This window comes from Carettochelys insculpta, chromosome 20 (genome assembly GCF_033958435.1).
Source record: "Carettochelys insculpta isolate YL-2023 chromosome 20, ASM3395843v1, whole genome shotgun sequence".
Lineage (NCBI taxonomy): Eukaryota > Metazoa > Chordata > Testudines > Carettochelyidae > Carettochelys > Carettochelys insculpta.
In genome coordinates, this window is record NC_134156.1 from 6,064,893 (window position 1) to 6,086,224 (window position 21,332).

The 21,332-nt window shown below is 40.7% G+C and overlaps 1 protein-coding gene across 6 annotated transcripts in view; it reads left to right on the top strand.

The window, feature by feature from the left end:
- The window catches only part of TNRC6C (trinucleotide repeat containing adaptor 6C), a 170,199-nt gene that overhangs the window by 102,673 nt on the left and 46,194 nt on the right, over window positions 1–21,332 (top strand). For 5 of the 6 annotated variants that reach the window (XM_075015003.1, XM_075015005.1, XM_075015001.1 and 2 more), the window contains 3 exons: window positions 2,118–4,718; window positions 18,884–19,093; window positions 20,307–20,473. In XM_075015003.1, coding sequence (XP_074871104.1) covers window positions 2,118–4,718; window positions 18,884–19,093; window positions 20,307–20,473 — 2,978 coding nt within the window. The remainder of the gene's footprint in view (window positions 1–2,117; window positions 4,719–18,883; window positions 19,094–20,306; window positions 20,474–21,332) is intronic. The other variant, XM_075015004.1, reaches the window with a different exon arrangement.

Below are 21,332 nucleotides of genomic sequence, written 5' to 3' on the forward strand. Positions count from 1 at the left end.
GTTGGAACCCAAACATCAGTTGTCATTAGATTTTCTAAGGGTCACCAGGGCTACGTCTACACGTGCAGCCAACATCGAAATAGCTTATTTCGATGTTGCGACATCGAAATAGTCTATTTCGATGAATAACGTCTACACGTCCTCCAGGGCCGGCAACGTCGATGTTCAACTTCGACGTTGCTCAGCCCAACATCGAAATAGGCGCAGCGAGGGAACGTCTACACGTCAAAGTAGCACACATCGAAATAGGGATGCCAGGCACAGCTGCAGACAGGGTCACAGGGCGGACTCAACAGCCAGCCGCTCCCTTAAAGGGCCCCTCCCAGACACAGTTGCACTAAACAACACAAGATACACAGAGCTGACAACTGGTTGCAGACCCTGTGCCTGCAGCATAGATCCCCAGCTGCCGCAGAAGCAGCCAGAAGCCCTGGGCTAAGGGCTGCTGCCCACGGTGACCATAGAGCCCCGCAGGGGCTGGAGAGAGAGCATCTCTCAACCCCCCAGCTGATGGCCGCCATGGAGGACCCAGCAATTTCGACGTTGCGGGACGCGGATCGTCTACACGGTCCCTACTTCGACGTTGAACGTCGAAGTAGGGCGCTATTCCTATCTCCTCATGAGGTTAGCGACTTCGACGTCTCGCCGCCTAACGTCGAAGTTAACTTCGAAATAGCGCCCGACGCGTGTAGACGCGATGGGCGCTATTTCGAAGTTGGTGCCGCTACTTCGAAGTAGCGTGCACGTGTAGACGCAGCTCAGCTGGGCAGCTCTGAGCTGCATGTGGTTCTTTAAGGAGCCGTTTGCAGCTGGTGCCGCTGACTTCTCCAGCTCCCAGTCCCTGCCCTGCCATGCTGAAACGGAACACAGTTTAATTGGCTGAACAGCTGGGAGGAGGGATCTGGCCATTAAACCAGTTAAATTGAGTCCCATTTCAGCATGGCACGGCAGGGAACTGACGACGCTGCAGGTAGGGGAAGAGAGTAGGAGGGCTGGAGGAAGCTGCGTGGTGGTGACAGCCCGGTGAAGGAGCAGCAAGGTGCAGTAGCAGTGCTCATTTGAGGTAGGTGGGGGGTGGTTTGGGGCTGGGAGGGGTTTAAGCAGGGGGGTGGGGGAGGAGGATAATCAAGCTTTATTTAAAAAAAAAAAAACCAAGGGAGAACCTTCTCTCTCTATCTCCCTCCCCCCCCCCATTTTGAATTGCTTTGGGTCACAAACTCTTACTGAATTGTCAGAATGGATCGCCATCTCGAAAAGATTGGGAACAGCTGATCTAGTCTGCATTTAACATCAGTTTATAAAAGGTTGCATTGTGTTTGTAATTGAAACCAATATATTTGAAAATGATAAAAATTAATACATTTCAACTGATTCTAGTTGAGTGCAATTAAAAGTTCAGTTAATCATCTTTTTTTCTTAAGTTAATTACGAGTTAACTGATTAATCAGCGGGCCCAATAGAGATGTAAAAACACGAGTGGTCTTATAAAATACACAGATGTTAGGAAAGAGATCCTTAGCTATTTTCAGTAATGAGACAATTTCATTTGAGCTATATAGTAATGCGGTTTTGTTTTTGTTTTAAATCCACTCAAGCAGAATTGTTGTCAGTAGACTTGGCTTATGTAGGGTACACAACTGTACAGAGCTCACTGGTTGGCTTTCTTTGGGGCCAAGGTTCCCCTCCCTCCATTAAAGATATAATTGTCTCATTTGGTTTACAAATAAAGCATGTTGGAAAGGCAAATAATAATTGAGATCATCAGATTTCAACATTTGCATGGATGCACACTTTTTTTTTCCTCTGTCCAAACTGCAGATTAAGGAGACAGTCTTACAAGTGGTCCCTAATCAATAGCTCTAGTATACCAAAAGACACAAAATATTTATAATTTTTGGTCTGTTCTGAAACAAAACATTCCTATTTAAAATATTTGTAAAATTTACAGAAAAGATTTAATTATGTATTTAGTTTCAGTGTAATTTGGAATTTTTTAAAAGTATGGTATCATAACTGAAAACGTATGTATTTATGTATGAAAATATATTTAGTGACATTATTTTAACAGAATTTGGATGGCAGACTAATTGAGTCTTTTTTTTTTCTATTCTTTTCAGACCTTAGTCACAGTAGTTTGGGAGACCATTATGAAAATTCCCACTGGGGACAGCAGCCCACTTTCAGAAGTGAAACCAATTGCAGCTGGGATAAAGTGATAATAGACAGGACTGACAAGGAGGCGTGGCCTTCCATTACAGGAACTGAGACTGAATCTGCTTCAGAATGTACTACAGAAACTGACTCTGCCTCCAACTGTGGCTCAGAGAACAGTAGCATGGCTACAGGGAGTGCCCCAGGCAACTTCGCTGGACATTCAAAGAAAACTAATGGCAATAATGGCGCCAATGGAGCACTCGTCCAAAGCACTTCTAACCAGAGTGCCCTTGGAGCTGGTGGAGCAACTGGTAATGGAAACTCAGCCAGAGTGTGGGGTGTGGCCACAAGCTCTAACTCTGGCCTAGCTCACTGCTCTGCCAGTTGTGGGGATGGAAAGATGGACAACATGATTGCAGATGGTAGAAGTCAAAACTGCTGGGGTGCTTCCAACTCAAATGCTGGCATTAATCTTAACCTTAACCCTAATGCCAATCCAGCTGCCTGGCCTGTACTTGGACATGAAGGAACTGTGGGAGCAGGCAACCCTTCCAGTATTTGCAGTCCAGTCAGTGCCATAGGTCAGAATATAGGCAACCAGAATGGTAACCCGACAGGCACCTTAGGTGCTTGGGGAAACTTGCTGCCGCAAGAGAGCACAGAACCACAAACGTCCACTTCTCAGAATGTGTCTTTCAGCGTACAACCTCAGAACCTTAACACTGATGGACCAAATAACACTAACCCCATGAACTCTTCACCAAACCCTATCAATGCAATGCAGACTAATGGACTGCCAAACTGGGGGATGGCTGTTGGTATGGGGGCCATCATCTCGCCCCACCTGCAAGGCCTTCCTGGTGCTAATGGAACATCAGTTTCTCAAGTCAGTGGGGGCAGTGGTGAAGGAATGGGCAATTCTGTATGGGGAATATCCCCAGGTAATCCTGCCACAGGAAACAGCAATTCTGGGTTCAGTCAGGGGAATGGAGACACTGTGAACTCAGCATTAAGTGCTAAACAGAATGGAACTAGCAGCGCTGTGCAAAAGGAAGGAAATGGAGCAAGTGCATGGGATTCAGGACCTCCTGCCGGTCCTGGAGTACTGGCATGGGGCAGAGGCAATGGCAACAGTAGTGTTGGTAGCGTGCATTCTGGAGCTTGGGGCCACCCCAGCCGTAACACCAATAATGGTGTTAATGGTGAATGGGGCAAGCCCCCAAACCAGCATTCCAATAATGACATCAATGGTAAAGGATCAGCAGGGTGGGATAGCTCTAGTGTTGCCAGCCAGAATCCTGCCATGCATCAGGGCAATGAACAAATAAATTCTTGGGCCAAAGCTGCAGCATCAGTCACAACAGCTAGTGAGGAAAGTAATGACAGTAGTGGAGGTCAAAATGAGGGCAGCACTGGCAGAGAAGGAGCAGGAGAGTCTCGAAGGAGAGATAAGGGGGTAGTAGACCAAGGTCAAGTCCAGTTGCCAAGGAATGACCTTGACCCAAGAGTGCTGTCCAATACAGGGTGGGGACAGACTCCTGTAAAGCAAAACACTGCCTGGGAATTTGAAGAATCCCCAAGGTCTGAACAAAAGAATGACAATGGAACGGAGGCCTGGGGTTGTACAGCTTCTCAGTCTTCAAACTCAGGGGGGAAGAATGATGGGTCCATCATGAACAGTACAAATACCTCTTCAGTATCTGGGTGGGTCAACTCTCCACCCGCAGCTGTTCCAACAAATACAGGTTGGGGAGACAACAACAACAAAGCGCCAAATGGCCCAGGGGGATGGGGAGAATCAGCAAGCTCTACTGCTGTTAATGCTGCTGCTGCTACTGCTGCCAAAAGTGGCCACACTTGGAGTGGGACTGCAAATCAGGAGGACAAATCACCTACATGGGGTGAGCCTCAGAAACCCAAATCTCAAAATTGGAGAGATGAACAGAAATCAAATCCAGGCTGGAGTTCAGGAGGAGGAGATTGGACGGAGTCGTCGTCTGTCCCCGGACACTTGGTTGAGGGGAAGAAGAATGGATCTGGATGGGATGCTGACAATAGAGCAGGGTCGGGTTGGAATGATACTACAAGGTCTGGGACCAGTGGATGGGGAAATGGCACAAACACCAAGGCTAATACAGGTACAAGTTGGGGAGAATCTCTGAAACCTAGCCCTCAACAGAATTGGGCTAGTAAACCCCCAGACAACAGTGTGAGTAACTGGGGAGGAGCAGCTTCTGTAAAACAGACTGGGTCAGGATGGGTTGGTGGGCCAGTGCCACCCAAACAAAAAGATAGCAGTGAGGCAACTGGCTGGGAAGAGCCTTCTCCACCATCGATTCGCCGCAAGATGGAAATTGATGATGGTACATCAGCGTGGGGTGATCCAAACTACAACAACAACAAAACTGTAAACATGTGGGATAGAAACAACCCTGTAATTCAGAGTAATACCACAAACAACACCACCACCACTACTACAACCATTATCAACACAAATATGGCTGAACCTCAGCCACCACATCAGTCAAGTGCCCAGCCGAACCGGTCCCCACTGCTTGGTCCAGGTATGAAACAAATTTTTTCATTTTCTTTTTAAGATAAAAGTAGGACACAGAGAAAAGGTAATGAGTCTCTTACTAACAGATGTCTAATGTCTTTTAAGACATACAAATATATTCCAGTAATGAGAAATTATTTGAAAATGAGATTTGTTTGGGAATTTATTTAGATGTCGTGTAATTTAAGAATTAGCTTAATTTTTCAGGTAAGATTTTTTAAAAATATATGGTAATACAATTGTGTGAGTTGTCTTTACTGAAATGAAATTAAAATATTATAGTCGCATCTGAAGAGGGACCCCATTGACTTGTTTTTCCATCTGAAAAACTTGTGATCTGATGGATGCTCTGTAAAATTCATGAGCAGGTCAGCAAGATCCAGGAACGAAAAGAAACTAGTGGAGGGATTGAACCTTTAAAGAAATCATTATGACAGGATCTCCTGTCATAGTTGCAGTCAGCATTACATCAGGTTCAGCAGACCAATTGAGGCCTTCTGAGCCGAAAAGGCAAGGTGGAATGGAATGTCTTTAATAAGTCTGCATTCACTTGTCTGACTTGGTCATCTGCTGCACAAGAAAAGCATCTGGAAAGTGCAGTGGAGGATTCAGCTGTAAGAATCTACCAAAAGAGATACATTCTCACTCAAATTTTCTGAGTCTTGAAAGCCTTTGTCAGAAATAAACTCCAGCCCAGTCATATTTGTGCTCCAGTCCAACAATATTTGTGCTAACCAGTATTTTATACGCTGAGGGTTGGGCTAGACATTAGCTTTAGAAGACAAAGAAAAAGGGATTAAAACTATAGCTGGAGAGCCTATTAAAATGTATTAGGTATTTCATTTTATGTGTATATTGTAATGTTTGAACTGTCTTCATTTTTTTTAATAATTGCTACATTTGTGGAGCATTAGTGGCTTAATTATACACACAAATTCTGGTGGGTATCTTATAGTGAGTCAGATTTAGTTTGATTACTCTTTGATGTCAGACATATTTGGCATAGTGTAGTCATTACCAATAAGTAGTGTTTTTTGTTACCTGTTTTGCACTTGGAATCAGATTTTCCTTGAAAATAAGTATAAAGATAGAGGTACTTTTGCCTCATGAACCACTAGACCATAGGCAGGAATCTAGCAATTGATTTAAATTGTTCCACAGCTGTGTAAAAGAGTTTGTCAGCTTGCACTCTTTCTACTTGTGAACAAGTATAATCTGCCTTTTTAATGCCTTTTAATCTGCCTTTTTAAAAATTAAGGCAGTGTGGTTGCAGCTTTATCAAACCACTTGTTCCACATGTCTTGGAGCAATGGTTCTTAGCCAAGGCTCTGGGACCTCCTGAAGGGGCTGGAAACAAGTTTTGGGGGGCCATGGAGGCAGGCTGAACATTAGATTCACTGGGGCTTGGGGCAGAAAGCTGAAGCGAAGCCCCAGTGCATGGGCCTTCAGCATGGAGCCTGAGCCCCAGCACTTGCAACTGAAGCAGAAGTCTGAGAAACTTAGCTTCATGTTGTCCCCTGCAGAAATGCTTGTGTTATGGGGCACCGGCAGCTTCACTGCTTGCTCCTCTTGAATGCCAGCCCTGCTTTTATGCACATAAAACCACTAGCTGTGACACAGGGGGACCATGGAGTTTTTGTAGCATGTTGGGAGGCCTCAGAAAGAAAAAGGTTGTGAACCCCCGTCTCAGAATAAGGGATTTCTCTTCAATGCCCAGCTATTGAAGTCACAGTTGGACTGCTCTGAGATTTTAAAAGGCTCTCAGTTGAGCACTTGCCTTTTTACTAGTCTGCTGCTGAATTCAGAAGTTTAATTAAGGAGGCTAGAATTCTCAGTTTTCTACTTCTTATTTAAAAAAGGGAAAATAAGGTACAACAATAGCTGAATACCTCAGTCATTCCCTATGCCTACATTAGTGCTAATCTGCCCTGGTGTGTCACTATTTCAGGAAAAAGACCAGAGCCTTTTGTGTCTTACTTTATATCAAGGTAGTTCCCTACTTTGTTGTCTCAAAGAATGTTGTTTGCTGTTTCCAGCCAGCAGGTCTCCAAAATGAATCTCCAAATGGAATTGTTTTCCTTAAATGAAAAAGTATTTTATTGATTGTGCAAAGAAAAAGAGATGGGATATAAATTTACCTTAAGAGCATTAACCTCTGTATAACTACTGCAAAATGCATGCTAATCTGGTTGAAAATTAGTTGCAGGTTTTAAAAAATGCTATCTGGATTTATAGCTAGACAGTAGCATGAATACAAAAGAATGGATCTGCATCCATCAAGCTCCTCATCTGACCTTCAATCCACAACTGAATTTTATTTCCATCCACACAACAAATCCGGAGGGGAGAGGAAGCACAGATGAGTGAGGAGGGGGCAGTGTCACAAGGCATTTGATACAGTCTCACATGTCCTCCTTACAAACAAACTAGGAAAATACTGCAAACCCTAGACGAACATATTAAGTGGATGTACAAAACTGCTTGGGAAACTGCTTGGAGTATCCATGAATTACAATTAAGCTGGAAGGGCATATCATCAAGTGGGATCCTGAATAGATCTGTTCTGATTCTGTTCATTATGCTCATATATGATTTGGGTAATAGCATAGAGAGTACAGTTACAAAGTTTCCAGATGATAACATGCTGGAAGGTATTGCAGGCATTTTAGATTAACAGAATTAGAATTCAGACTGATCTTGAAAAATTGGAGAAATGGTCTGAAATGAATAGGATAAAATTCAGTAGAGATAAACCCAACCTTCTTCATTTGGGAAGGAATGAAGAACACAAACGCAGAATGGGAAATGGCTGCTTAAGAAGGGGTACTTCAGGAAAAGGTACTGGAGATTATAGTGGATCACAAACTAAGTATGAGTAAATATTGTTGGGGGAAAAAAAGCAGCTATTCTGAGTTGGTACTAGGGTTGTTGTAAGCAAGACACTAAAATTAATTTTTCCACTCAGCACTGATGTGGCCTCAGCTGGACTACTGTGTCCAGTTCTGGGCATAATATTTTGAGAAGATGTGGACAAACTGGAGAACGTTCAGAAGAGTGCAATAAAAATGAGTAAAGGTCTAGAAAACATGACCTATGAGGAAAGACTGAAATGTTTGTCTGGAGAAGAGAAGACTAAGGTGGGACATAAGTCAGCAAGTGTATAAATGGTTGTTATAAAGTAGAGAGTGGTAAATCATTCTCCTTATCCAATGGAGGTAAGACGAGAAGAAGTGGGCTTAAATTGGAGCAACGGATATTTAGGTTATACAATAGGAAAAAGATTTCTAACTGTAAGTATAGTTAAGCCCTGGAATAAACTGCCTATGGAGGTTGTGGAATCTGCATCATTGGAGATTTTTAGTAACAAGTTAGACAAAAGACATACCAGGAATGAGACTACTTAGAAGTTCATACTTTCTCCTGCCTCAATGCAGGGAACTGTATGAGATGACCTTTTGGGATGTTGTCCAGTCCTGCATTTCTATAATTATGTGTGTTTTCTTTTTCTCTGTTGCTGTTTGTCTTCCTATATTTCTCTTTTCTAGTCTTTTATGGCCATTTTCAGACACTGTACATCTTTTTGTTTTTCTGGCTATACTTCCTGCCAACAGACTTTTTTCAGTCTTGTCTTGTATTCAAGTCTAGACTGCTGCTGTTTCTACTAATTCTATTCCTTTGACTCGTATAGGTTGAACCTCTGAACCAGACCAGGGCTGTTGCTGGATCAGAGAGCCCTGGCAGGCAGGAGTGGGTGTCAGCTGGGAGTCCTGTGGCAGGAGCCCCAGATGGGGCCAGTAAGCTGAAGGACAGGAGCCACAGCTGGGGCCAAGAAGCTGGGGCCAGGAAGCCTGCTGTGGCCAGAGCCATAGGGGCTGGGACGCAGAGGGTGGTCAGGGAGTGGGAGCTGCAGTCGAGGCTGGCAGCCAGGTACAGATCAACAGCCTGGAGAGGAGATGAGGGGCGTGGTCAGCAGCCAACAGGGGAGCATGAATCTTCAGTGTTCAGACAAAATCCCTGGTCCGGGACCACTCAGGTTTCAAGGGTGCTGGACCAGGGAGATGCAATCTGTATAAGGAGAATATCCTCTTATGCCTTGTGATAGCATCCTTCAGTTATACATAACTCCCACAAAGGCATATTGGTTAAAAACTTACTCTTTAGGGTGACTATAAAAGCATCTGTAAACTTCTGTTGTAGTCCAAACCTAAATTTTTAGTTTTTTGTGATTATTTCAGGATGAAAGAAATGTACAGCTTTCTTATATATCAGCCAGGTTTTGTAGTGAACAAACTGCAAGAAATCACGCTTAAAAGATAAGCATATCTGACAAAGGGTCACCTTTTAAGTAAAAGTGCCAGAACCCTGAAAGCTTATGCTTTGGAAATAGTGCTCTAGATGATTTCAGACATCCAAAACTAATCAGTCATAGCAATGTTTAAAATTTTTCCATCCAGTTTTGTCTTGACCTGAAGAGCTGTCGATGCTAATGCTACTTATTTTCCATTTGAGTTCCCACCTATACGGCTGTTTTGTTCAAGTTGCTGATAAATGTGTCATTTTCTTTTCTTGCTACTGATTTCTTGGTGTCTTTTATATATAGGTCATTAGTAACACTGACATTTCAGATACTGCTTCTGTTCAGTTGTGGCATTTTCTGCCTCTGTATTGCCTTCATTTCTTCTCACTGATGTTCTGGAACAATACATATTTATTGCAAATCTTGGTGTAAAACTATTCCAATACACGTTGTCATCATAGAGAGATAAAGGCCCCCCTGTTTCTTTTGGTAGGATAATCATGCTCACTGTTAAAAATGTATGCCTTATTTCCATTTTGAACTTTTTGGCTTCAGCTTCCAGTCACTGATTAAAGTATTTTAAAAGTTGAAGTGTCAATTTTAATTAAGTTTACCTCTAATCTAGAAGGAAACAGATTTTTCAGGAGCTAAGTGGATGATTAATCTTGTGAATTTGCAAAATCACTTAATAGATTTTTGGTTTTGTTTTTTTAAATCAAAGAACTTTGCACATGAAATTGGCACTTGATATTTTTTTTTAAATCTTTCTGACTGCATTAAAATAATTCTTAGTTTCATATCCAGAATTGTGAAACTATACATTTTAAATTATGTGCTATGCACATTGTTCAGATAACTCAGTGACTTGCAGGGGAAAACTTAATCTTTTTAGTCTCAGACTTTGAAAATTACCTTTCAGTAAAGGTGTTACTGTATACTTTTTTTTTCCAGCTTGTAGAACACTATTATAGATTTTTTTTTTTTTTGTCTTGTAAGTTGATCTGCTTATACCATGGGAACTCTAATTATCATGACCAAAAACAACCTAGAAAACAGAATTGGGTCAAATGAAAATATTGAAAAATATGCATGAACATTAAAAAATGCTGTGAAGTTGAAACTGAAAAATCCAAAATATTTATACACTGATATATGTTGTGAAAGGAAGAGAATGATGGTTTCAAAATAAATTCTGAAATCATTTTTGCATGAATATTCTTAAGTATATGTGTATTGCACACAGAGCTCTCACAGATAGCAAAGTCAAGCACTCAAAAGTTAAAAATTGCCATAATTTATGGTAGTTGCCTGTGCACCCATAAATGGGCCCTTTTGTGTGCATGCATTATGATGCAGTCTTTAATGACATGATCAAAAACACGGGAGTGAGCTGCTTTGGGACTGAATCAGGTTTGTGTTTTAAAGAAGGCTATTGTCTGTCAAATCCCTACCTCCTTTGTTCCAAATGTTAGAAATTATGTAGTGAAATGGAGTAGGAGATTGCAGGAAGAGGAAGGGTTCTCATGGGCAGTGTTGCTTGTAAGCTGGGTACTTCTGCAGCTGCTCTGACAAAATCCACATTCTGCCCAGGTAATTAGCATAGCGTCCAGAGCTGGGCGGTGGACGTTCACATATGCCTTGGTGTACATAAGCATTTTATTCTGAATTTGAATGGAAAAATCTGCACATGGAAGGAAATGATTAGAGGGAACGTTCCTTGTGGGTAAGACAATTGAATGCCATCCTTCAGGATTCTATAAGACCCTGTCTGTGCTATGTTTTTCATTGTGATGCTAAGTGAGTCACTTACACCTCATTTTATAGGTTGCAAACTGGAGGCTCTGGGGGCTGATTTGCTTTGGTGCTGAGTACTCACAACTACAGCTGAAATCAGTGGGAGCTGTGCTTAAAAATAGAGTGATATGAAATGCATGATGCTATGAAAAATAAGATCCTTGATGCCTCAAATAGGACACGAAAAATTAGCTTTTGCCTTAACCTCTTTGTGCCTGTGCTCCCCATATGTACAATGGGGATACCACAACGTCTTTACATGAGGGATTTAGTGGAGATGAATTGATGTTTGCGGAGCACTCAGCTCTAATAGTATGAGTGGCATAGAAAAGCCAGTCAATAAAAAAAAAATAGTCTACAAAAATATTGGGTTGATATATCTACCTTCCGTGGAGGCACTACTGATTTTCTTTGTTTCCTTCTGACTGCACTGACCTTATAATATAAAAATTCACAGACAACAAACATATAAAACCACACAGGAAGTACGTGTGCTTAAGACGGTAGGTTTATCCATGAAATGGCAGGTAAGAGAGTAATGCTATGAGCCCGTATTCTCTGTAGATTAGGTAATTCTGATAATTCCTTACTTAAAACTAAAAAAAGTTAAATGTCACATGATTATTTTGCCAAAGTTTTCCTTCATGGAAAATTTAGGATACAGAAGAAAAATCTCCCCTCCCCCCCTTTTTAAAATCTTTTTACTGTTTAACAACTTATTTCTTTTTATCGACGTGACTGGCTTTCAGTTGAGAGAGAGAATCATATGTAAGAGACGTTTTCTGTTCTAGTTCCTCCACTGCACTTTTTCCGCACAAAAAGCAAAAAATATGGCAATTGAAACATTTACGCTACATTGAACAGAATGAAGACGACAACCCCAGAGAGTACTGGGGTGCAGGAGAGGTTTTTGTCCTGGGGGAGGAATCTAGGAGGGGATGCACCGTGTGGGAGGGAGTTAAGTTTGGTGCCAGAGGCAGGCTGTGGCCTAGAGGTGCTCACTTCTGCTCCTGGCCAGCAGCATTCTCAGGCTATGTGCCTTCTAGCAGCCCAAGCTTACTGGCTCTTCCGTGTTGTTTGTCAGAAACTGAGTGCATGCTGTCCTGCATCCAGCAAAATCTCTGAGCTCCTATTGGCCAGAAACCAGCTCTCAGGGAGCTGAGGAATTGTGCTGCACTGCTCCTGCCCCAGGCAAAAGTTCTCAGCTCCTGTTGGCCAAAGACTGGCCAGTGTGAGCCAAGAGATTTAGCTGGGGGTAGGAGCAGCATCCAAAGCTCTTCCTTCCCCTCAGCCCCACAGTTGCCCTGGGAGGCCTAGGATATCTTGCCCATTCTGATCTAGATGATACTTGGTCCTGCCATGAGAACAGGGGACTGGACTGGGTGATCTTTTGAGGTTCCTTCTAGTTTTATGTTTTTATGATAGCAGATATGACCCACAGGGCCATGCACATGTCTACACAAAATATGTGCTTGAGTGGGGCACCCACTCAAGGTTGTGCCTTGGGCTGCTCAGGGAGGGAGGACATTTCCCACCCCAGCCAGGCCAGAGCAGAGAGGAGCCCTGCTTAGCCTATGTTGCTGCTGTGGACCTACCCTCTTCCCTTCAGAGAGGCTTCTACCATTTGGTTTGGGGAAGGATGGGGAGGAGGAGGACAGGAATGGACAGGAAAGGTCTACTAAAGTGATTGAAGGTCTAGAAAATACCACCTATGAGAGAAGATTAAAATAATTGGGTTTGTTTATTTTAGAAAAGGAAAGGTTGAGGGGAACATAACAGCTTTCATGTACCTAAAAGAGTGTTACAAGGAGGGAGAAAAATTATTCTCCTTAGCCTCTGATGAGATGCCAAGAAGCAAGGGGCTTAAATTGCAGTAAGGGAAGTTTAGGTTGGATGTTGGGAAAAAGTTCCAGGGTGTCTAAATACTAAAATAAATTGCCTAGGGTGGTAGCAGAGTCTCCATCACTGGAAATATTTAAGAGCGAGTTGGATGAATATCTAACAGGGATGATATAGATGATGCTTGGTACTGACACGAGGGCCGGGAACTGGACTTGATATCCCTTCCAGTTTTGTGATTCTAAGGTCAGTGGCAGCTTCAGGAAGGTTAGGTTGATGCACACCATGGATGGGCTGGGTTTCCCTGTAGTACCCCACTTCTCCCTACTTTCTGGGGCCCTTTGTGGGCCGGGAACTAGAGTGTTAGCACTGGCTCATGGTGCATTATGCCATCACTCATGCCAGAGATGTTGCTGTAGTAGCTGTGTCAGTCTGCCTAGCTGTGAACTCCTACCCGCCTCATAGGGTACTGCCTGGAGTTTCCTAATTTGCAGTGGATGTGAGCAAGCACACAGGGGGTGGGGGAAGAGAGGACAGTAACCTGTTTCTGTAACTAGTTCTTGGAGATCAAAATAAAAAATCAGTCCAGTCACACTTTAAAGACTAACAAAATAATTTATTATTTGAATTTGTGTTAGCTTTAAAGTGCTACTGGACTGCTTTTTTGTTTTGATAGTATATAGGTTAACATGGCTATCTCTCTGTTACTAGTTCTTAGAGATGTATGAGATGTATGCACTCTCTCCCTGCTGTCAGAGTTTCCAGCAAGAAGGAACTGATGGTAGGAGGAGCTGACAATGCACCTTATACCATGCCATTCAGGTGCCCGACCTGCTCCCATAACGTACTGCTGAGGAAAATACTTCTGGCACTGGTTCCTGTGGTGAGCGCACACACCTAATTTGGAATGGACATGAGCAACACATCTCAAATACCAGTTATGAAAAAGACAGCTGTCTTGACACAGAGAAAGCCCTTTTATGTATTTTATTCCTGTTTTTGAAGCAGGTCTGTGTTAGTCTAAAACAATAGAGATATTTCCTTTGGTCACTTTATCTCTCTCTCTTCCTCTGTAAAGAAAAAAGTAAAATTGGAAATTTTCTATAAGCTGAACTGTAGAAAATCAGCAACATTAGTTGAACAGTTTAAGCTGTTAGAGATGTTTGTTGTCCTTCTCAAAGCTTTCCAAAAGACAGATCGGAGAAGTTTTAATAGCACTCAAAATCATTTCCTTCCAAATTATACTAGCTCACTGTATAAGCTGCTTCCATTATGAAGTGGAAAGCAGTAGTGGAAGGCGGTGTCCCTACCAACAGGAAAGCTTCTTGGATTGGGCAGGAAGAAGAAGCTTTGATATGGAGGACAGAATTTCTTTGAACTAAGATTTCACACAACTATGAATCATTTCATCTTATTTTCAAACTCTGGAACAAGCGAAGAGCGAATCTTTTCCCTCTGAGTGCTAGGTAAGCAGACAGTCTGTCCATCTCTGTGGCATGATTTTGCATCAGAAAATTGTTAATGAGCTCTCCCATCTTTTTAAATCCCTACTGTAGAACAGTTGTGTGCAGTCATGAATTTTGGCACAGAACTTTGTAACCGCATAAGCAACATTTTATATTTAGCTTAGAAGAAAGTAAAAAAAAAAAATAAAAAAAGAGGCGGGGGGGAAATAGATATTCATCGTTGTTCTGTTTAAATTACCAAAATTGTTCCCAGTTTTTCTGGGGATTAATCTTTAGCAGCATAGAAGCTGCTGTAGAGTTTTTCCATTCCACTCATCATTTTTATCTGCTCTGCCAATTTCCTGCATGTAGTCTCGTCCGTTAAAAGAACTTTGAAAGCAATTGTGTCAAATGGATTTTTTTTTTTAATTACAAGTAATGTTTTAGTAAGGGCTAACTCCATTGTTATTGGTAATGATTTACATAATATTATACTTACTACATTTAGAACACTTAAATCAAAATGATTGTGGTCATTAGTCAATGCTGTTGAATTTAGTTGGTGTAAAGTGTGAAAAAGAGAGCTGCTACCTTGGGTTATTTACTTAATAATGAATACCCTTTATAATTTAAATTATATCATTCATGTTTAAGGTGAATTTTTGGGGCTGAACTAGTTATATTTTTAGCATGGCCTGTGTACGCACTGGCAACGACTGTGATATTGTAGATATACTGTGGTGTGGTTCAGGCTTCCTACCTCATTTTTGTGAATAGTTTGTCTTTTATTATGCCAATACATACACAAAATAGAATGCAGGTACCTGTGTGTCAGGGATGTTTCCTGAGCAGAGGAAAGAAGATTTTGAAATACTAAAATTTATAACTTTTAAAACTGATTTAACTAAATATACATGGTGAATAAAAGCAAACTTGAATAGCAAGTTTAGATAAATCATGAAGAGGTTTGATTAGGAATTTCTCGTTTTCTTGTAAAAATCTCACATTAAATATCACATACTTATAAGTACCCAGTGAGTTTGTTTCAAAAATGAAAGTCTGTTATGAAATGGAAATTAAATTTTTATGGTAATGCAAATTCAGAATGTTGTTGTTAGACCATATTGAAATCAGTGTTTTTGTCAATATCATGGCAATTGTAAAATACGTTTGGATTAGCATGAAGAGCTTGATGATTGGGAAGGAGACGTATATTTCTAGACATCTGTGCTTAGTTTACTTATATTGTACATGAAACTCAGTTTAACTTTTTTCATCCCAAGGTAGTTCTATCAGACAAGCTACTATCTGAATTGAGTTGTTTTGGGAAATTGTGTTTTAATACATTTGTAAGGTAGTAAAGTTAAATTTGAATGTTGTTTATCTGAGGAGTATGAAGTATGCAGTCATCCATATATCTAAAAGTCAACAGTCTTTTTGCATTTTTGGCCAGTGGCCACATTACTAGTAAAGTGATGTATGCTGCCTGTGACTTAGCTACACCAAGACTGAAGCTTTCGTGTAAGTTATGGGTAAATGGCGGCAGCAGCATAGAGTTTGGCTTTAAAGTGTCACTTACACAGTAACAGAGTTAGATTTATTATTCTCAAATGACCATATGGATTACTAGCAAATGTAGAGCTCCTTGTTAAAATGGCACCTGTCTTTATTTTGTAAGGGTAGAGCAAATTAAATCAAATTCTGCTGCAAAGGCTTTAGGGCCATTGTTGTCTTTTCTTCTCTAGATCTCTGAGAGCAGAAATCTTTTCGTAATTTGCAAAAAATTCAACAATACTTTTCAGAAAACCCCTAGAAAAGTAAGAGTTATAATAAACCAGGGAGTTGTGTCTCAGACTGTGAAAATTAAATGAAGAGTTGCTGTTTTAGTAACTGTGCTGGATAATAGCGGAGCAGAGCTATATTCTCATGACGCTTATTTATATCTTGTGATTTGCTAACAGGTTTCATCCTTTGGCAGGGGAAATAGTTCTTTAAAAATATCATCAAAACTCCCTGAAGTTCTTTTCTGTTAAAGAAAAAAGTCCTGTTGAATCAGATAATATTCTTCTGGACTTGTTTAAGTGTAAACTTGTCTGAGTGAGAAAAGACCCACTTTGTAAAGTAGAACGGAATTAAGGGTGGTCAGAAATGACTGATACTTGTTAAACAGATGGATTCTGCTCTGTCAAGTAAGGAAGTCTGCTTCTCTTGGTACTTTCGCCATAATTTTTCTACTTCTGGGGTAGAGAAAGAAACACTAATATCATACCCGCAAGCATTTGTTTTGCTGAAAATCTGCTACTGCAGACATGACATAACTTAATTTGTAACCATACTTGTGTATGGGATTGGATGGCAGCCTGATCAGAATAGGTTTTTTAAAGTTTATCTTCAAATATTGAAGTGTGCCGTTCCTTCTGAATCTTGTGCTTTCTTGTAATATAATTATTTTGTGATTATTACAGAACAGTATTTCTCAAAGGGAAGGTACCATCCAAAAGGGGGTCACATCAGACTTTTGCAGGAGAGGGAGGGAGGGAGGGAAGGTGGCCACAAAAATCACCTGAAACAGGGGTGCCACATGCCTGGGTTTTCCTGGAAATGAGCTCTTTGACCTCTGTTGAGGTGGATTGTTGACATATGAACAAATATCCATGATTTTTTCCTTGCTCATCCTTTTTCTTTGCCTTCAGTTCTGGGTGGTTGATGGTGACAGCTGCTAGCTTGGCACCAGCTCTATAAGTATCTCTGCCTCCAGCAGAAGCGCATATGTACCAGTGGCATGTTGAGATTACTTAGCTACGTAGCAATCTGCCCTGATGCCACGCAGGCTATGATCAGTACCAAAGTGGGGTTGGAGGGGAATCTTCAAGCCTGAAATATTTTCAAAGGGAAGGCCCAGGAAAAAAAGGCTGTAGAACCTGTTTTTCAGTCACTTTTAGTTCAGTATAAGATAACATTATTTCCATTTCCCTGTAGTATACTTCCTGTTACTTCCTCAATGGCATCTATCATTTTGTATGTTATTCAATCATATTTGCTGCCCAACAACATTTTTGCATTTAGAATTGTTTTTAGTTTTAATTACGGTTTGATGTATGTTTTATCCTGACTTGAAATCCATCTGATTTTTTTTCTTTTTTTTAAAAAAAGTCACTCCAATAACAGAGGTATATAAAATCATGAATGGGGTGGAGAAAGTGAATATAGAAAAATTATTTACCTTTTCCCATAATACAAGAACTAGGGGACACCAAATGAAATTGGTGGGTAGTAGGTTCAAAACTAATAAAAGGAAATTTTTCTTCACACAGCGCACAGTCAACCTGTGGAACTCCTTGCCAGAGGAGGCTGTGAAGGCCAGGACTCTATTAGGGTTTAAAAAAGAGCTCGATAAATTTTTGCAGGTTAGGTCCATAAATGGCTATTAGCCAGGGGTAAAGTATGGTGCCCTAGCCTTCAGTACAAGGGCAGGAGATAAATCACTTGATCATTGTCTTCTGTTCTCCTTCTCTGGGGCACCTGGCATTGGCCACTGTCGGCAGACGGGATACTGGGCTGGATGGACCTTTGGTCTGACCCAGTATGGCAATTATGTTCTTATGCCCAAAAAATTCAGTTTTCCAAGAGACTCTGTAGGTACGTGTCTGTGTCTACATCTTGTTTTGACTTGTAGACATAGTTGGTTGCTTGATGGCTAACGCTCAAGTAAACTGAAATAAATAAATAACAAAAAATGGAGTGAGTAATTTTTCCACTAGGAAGAGCTTTTTGTAACGTAACAGACTTCAACAGACCTAATTTGTTGATAGTTACAGTTTTAAATGGAACCTTTCCCTTGTACCGTATCCCAAGAGCTACGCTGTAACTCCTGGGAGATTCAACCTCAGTGGTAAAATCAGTAGGAGGTGGACTTGGCTGAGTATTCCGTGAAGGCAAGCTACGCTTATGTAATCTCATGAAAGATGCAAAGATGCTAATATAAAAACTGCTTTGGTTAGGAAAGAATAACTTGTATCAGCAATTCCTTCAGCTGGTGGTTGCAGTCCTATTTAGTCTGGGTGTGGAAGGATGTTGGTTATAGCACAGGACCTCAATGATGAATAGAATATGAGGAAAATAAATTTCCCTTCAACCCCATAATAAAAATGTTTTGCAGTGCTTGTGAAATACATGATCAGGTTAAAAGTGGCTACCTAGTGAGATACAGGATTTTATTTTCTAGAGCATAAGGAAGGAAATATGACCATTTGCAAATGATTGAGTACTAAAATAGCTTAAAATTACTTGGTTAAAATTGCATCTCTGTGTTGACCTCTAGTTGAGATTCTTTGATATTTTCAGTGGTCTGGGATAGCCTCCTAGTAGTGTGGGCTAGGATTCAAAACTGCTTTACTTTCACGTTGAAACAGATCAGTATGATCTGAAAAGGCACACCATTTGAGGAGTTGATTTATCTGGGAAGGAGAATGGTTGTTCTAGATCAAAGCTGAGGTACATTTATATAGAAGTATGAATAAGCTTGACCATCTGCCATTCTGGAATTGGCAGAAAAAAATTTTTTTTTCAATGTGGACAAATGCACAACATAAAGTTAAAGAGAAGAAGAAAACTGAGAATATATCATTGATTTTTTTTTTTTTACATGCGTAGTTAGAGCTATTGTCTTCCCATTGTTTTACGCTTTTAACAAAAGAGGTATTTTAATGATAGATGTCACTAAATGTTGTTCACAAAGGTTCACTGTTTTCCATTTTTTCCGTTAGGACTAACTTTATTTTATCTTTCTGGTTTCAGCAGGCTGGGGAGAGATGCCTACTATCCATACAAAGACTGAATCCTCTTGGGGAGAGCCCTCATCCCCTTCTGCTGCAGTTGATAACGGCACATCAGCATGGGGGAAACCCCCCAGCAGTGGTACAGGGTGGGGAGATAATTCTGCTGAGTCAGCAGGAACCTATGGAAGAGCAAATGCTCCAGCTGCTGCCCCAGCACTGTGCAAGCCAGGTGAACTCATACATTGGTTTTATTGGGGTGGCATTGGGGTGGTATGGTGGAAAATATGGGAGGTGACATCTGTAATTTTGTGCATTTTTCAATCATGTTTGCTCCCCCGCACTATTTTTGCATTTAGAATTGGTTTTAGCTTGAATTATGGTTTGGAAAATACAGTGTAGCACCATTATAACCAAAGCCAGGCCTATATCAATATACGATTTCCACTTTCTCAGGTCAGTAAACTGTCTAGGTTATTGTGCTGTGTGCACTAATTTTGTCCCATTTAGTAGAACATTTTAGAAAATCAAGGTTTCTTTACTGAACTTCTGGATTCAAAGACGTTGTTTATTGTAAGTATATGAGTGTATCCTGTGGAAGCAACTCAGGATAAATAGCAAAAGATACAGAAAAAGCAAATTGTAAGAAACCAAAACCAAAACCTCAGATGCCTAGATGACATCCAATTCTGTTCTTCTTTCTCAAATGCTAAGTGCTATCCCAAAGTTTGTAACTGAGATTGTTATCTGGATGAAACGCAGCTAAACTCAATCAAGACCCAAGTGATGTTGGTAGGAAGACGATTGTACTTAAGAACTATTAGTCAAAACCAAAACATCTTAAAACTGAATGAGTGGGAGAGAGAACAATCCCCTTCAACAGTCCACATTCTCAAATCATCCTGGATTGTTCACTGCTATTACATTCCCAAGTAGCATCCACTGTCAGAGGCACATTCTTCTATCTGCAGTTGGCCTGAAGGCTACACATCATGTTGTAGAATGGCAGTACGGTTGTGGTAAGCTTTTTATTTGTAACTTCCAAGATCATCTACTGCAACATGTTGTACACAGAAATAATTGACAGCTGTGGAAAAATCTATTGAGAGTGCAAAATGTGACATTTCACCTGCTGAGCAACACAGGAGAGTACAATTCAAAGTAGATTAGATTGACCACAAAATTTCACCTCCTTCAGCGCACAAAGCTAGATTCTGCTCTTCAGTTTTTCTACAGTAATAACAAAAATATACTATCCTTTTTCTGCACTTTTAGGGAAGAGAACCAAAGATTAATATTGATCGAGCCATGTGATTCACATGTGTAATTCTGTAAAATAATCAGATGCTGAGGTAATCAATAGGATGGATGGATGTGCATGTAAACTACAGGATGTAAAGTCTAAAGAAAATTGACAAAAATGTTTCTTTCATTTCTCCCCCCAGCTTCTAAATCTATGCAAGAAGGCTGGGGCAGTGGTGGGGACGAAGTGAACCTCAGTACTAGTCAGTGGGAAGATGAAGAAGGAGATATATGGAATAATACTGCTTCACAAGAGAGTAACTCCTCCTGTAATTCCTGGGGGAATGCCCCAAAGAAAGGACTTCAAAAGGTAGGACAGTAATAAGGATGGATTGTAACAATCAGAAGGGTTAGAGTGCAACATTTCTAGCATTAAATGTTACATATGTGTTCTTTCTAAAAATTAATACTCCAGATTTGAATGAGTCTTGTCTCATCATGAGTGATGAAAATGAGTGCAGTCCCATAGGACATGGGCTTATATACTCTTGCTCTAGCAGCTAAAGTAAAGGCAAGTCATTTATCTGACCTGAAATATTAAATGATAGGCAACATATTATTGTTCCCTTGAATACTGGTTTAACTAGTCTGTTGTAGTAATACACTTAGGTCTGGGATGACTTAACATGCCCAAGGGGGAAGGGATGGGAGCTACAAAAATTCTTTCATTTTTAAAATGCTGTCTGATTGTTCTGATTGCATTTGTTTCTCACCAGTTTCAGGAACAACTGTGTATTATGAAGATCTTGTAATTTATTAAAAATCACATTGGTGACCTCTTAAACATTTTCATTTGCAGTGGAAAAAATAAACAGGGGTCTCTTAAGAAATGGTCAAGCTTAATTCATGAGCAAAAAAGTATCTGTTTTGTCTCCTGCATCTGAAGGAGGTGTGTTTAACTTCATGGTCTGACCTGATGTGGGAACAGAGCAAAATTTAACCAAGATGACACTCAAACAAGAGATCATCCACAGTTACATTAGAAATTTTTAAATTACAAAAAATATAAACCTTTGAATTTCAAGGCATGAGGTAGCAACCTCTAATATACAGGGTTAGCTTTTCTAGTGAGCAGGTGATTCCCTACTTGTCATATATACTGGATGGACCATTGGTTTCATACAGTATTACACTTTTTATATTACTGTCACTGGTTTAATATTTGTTCC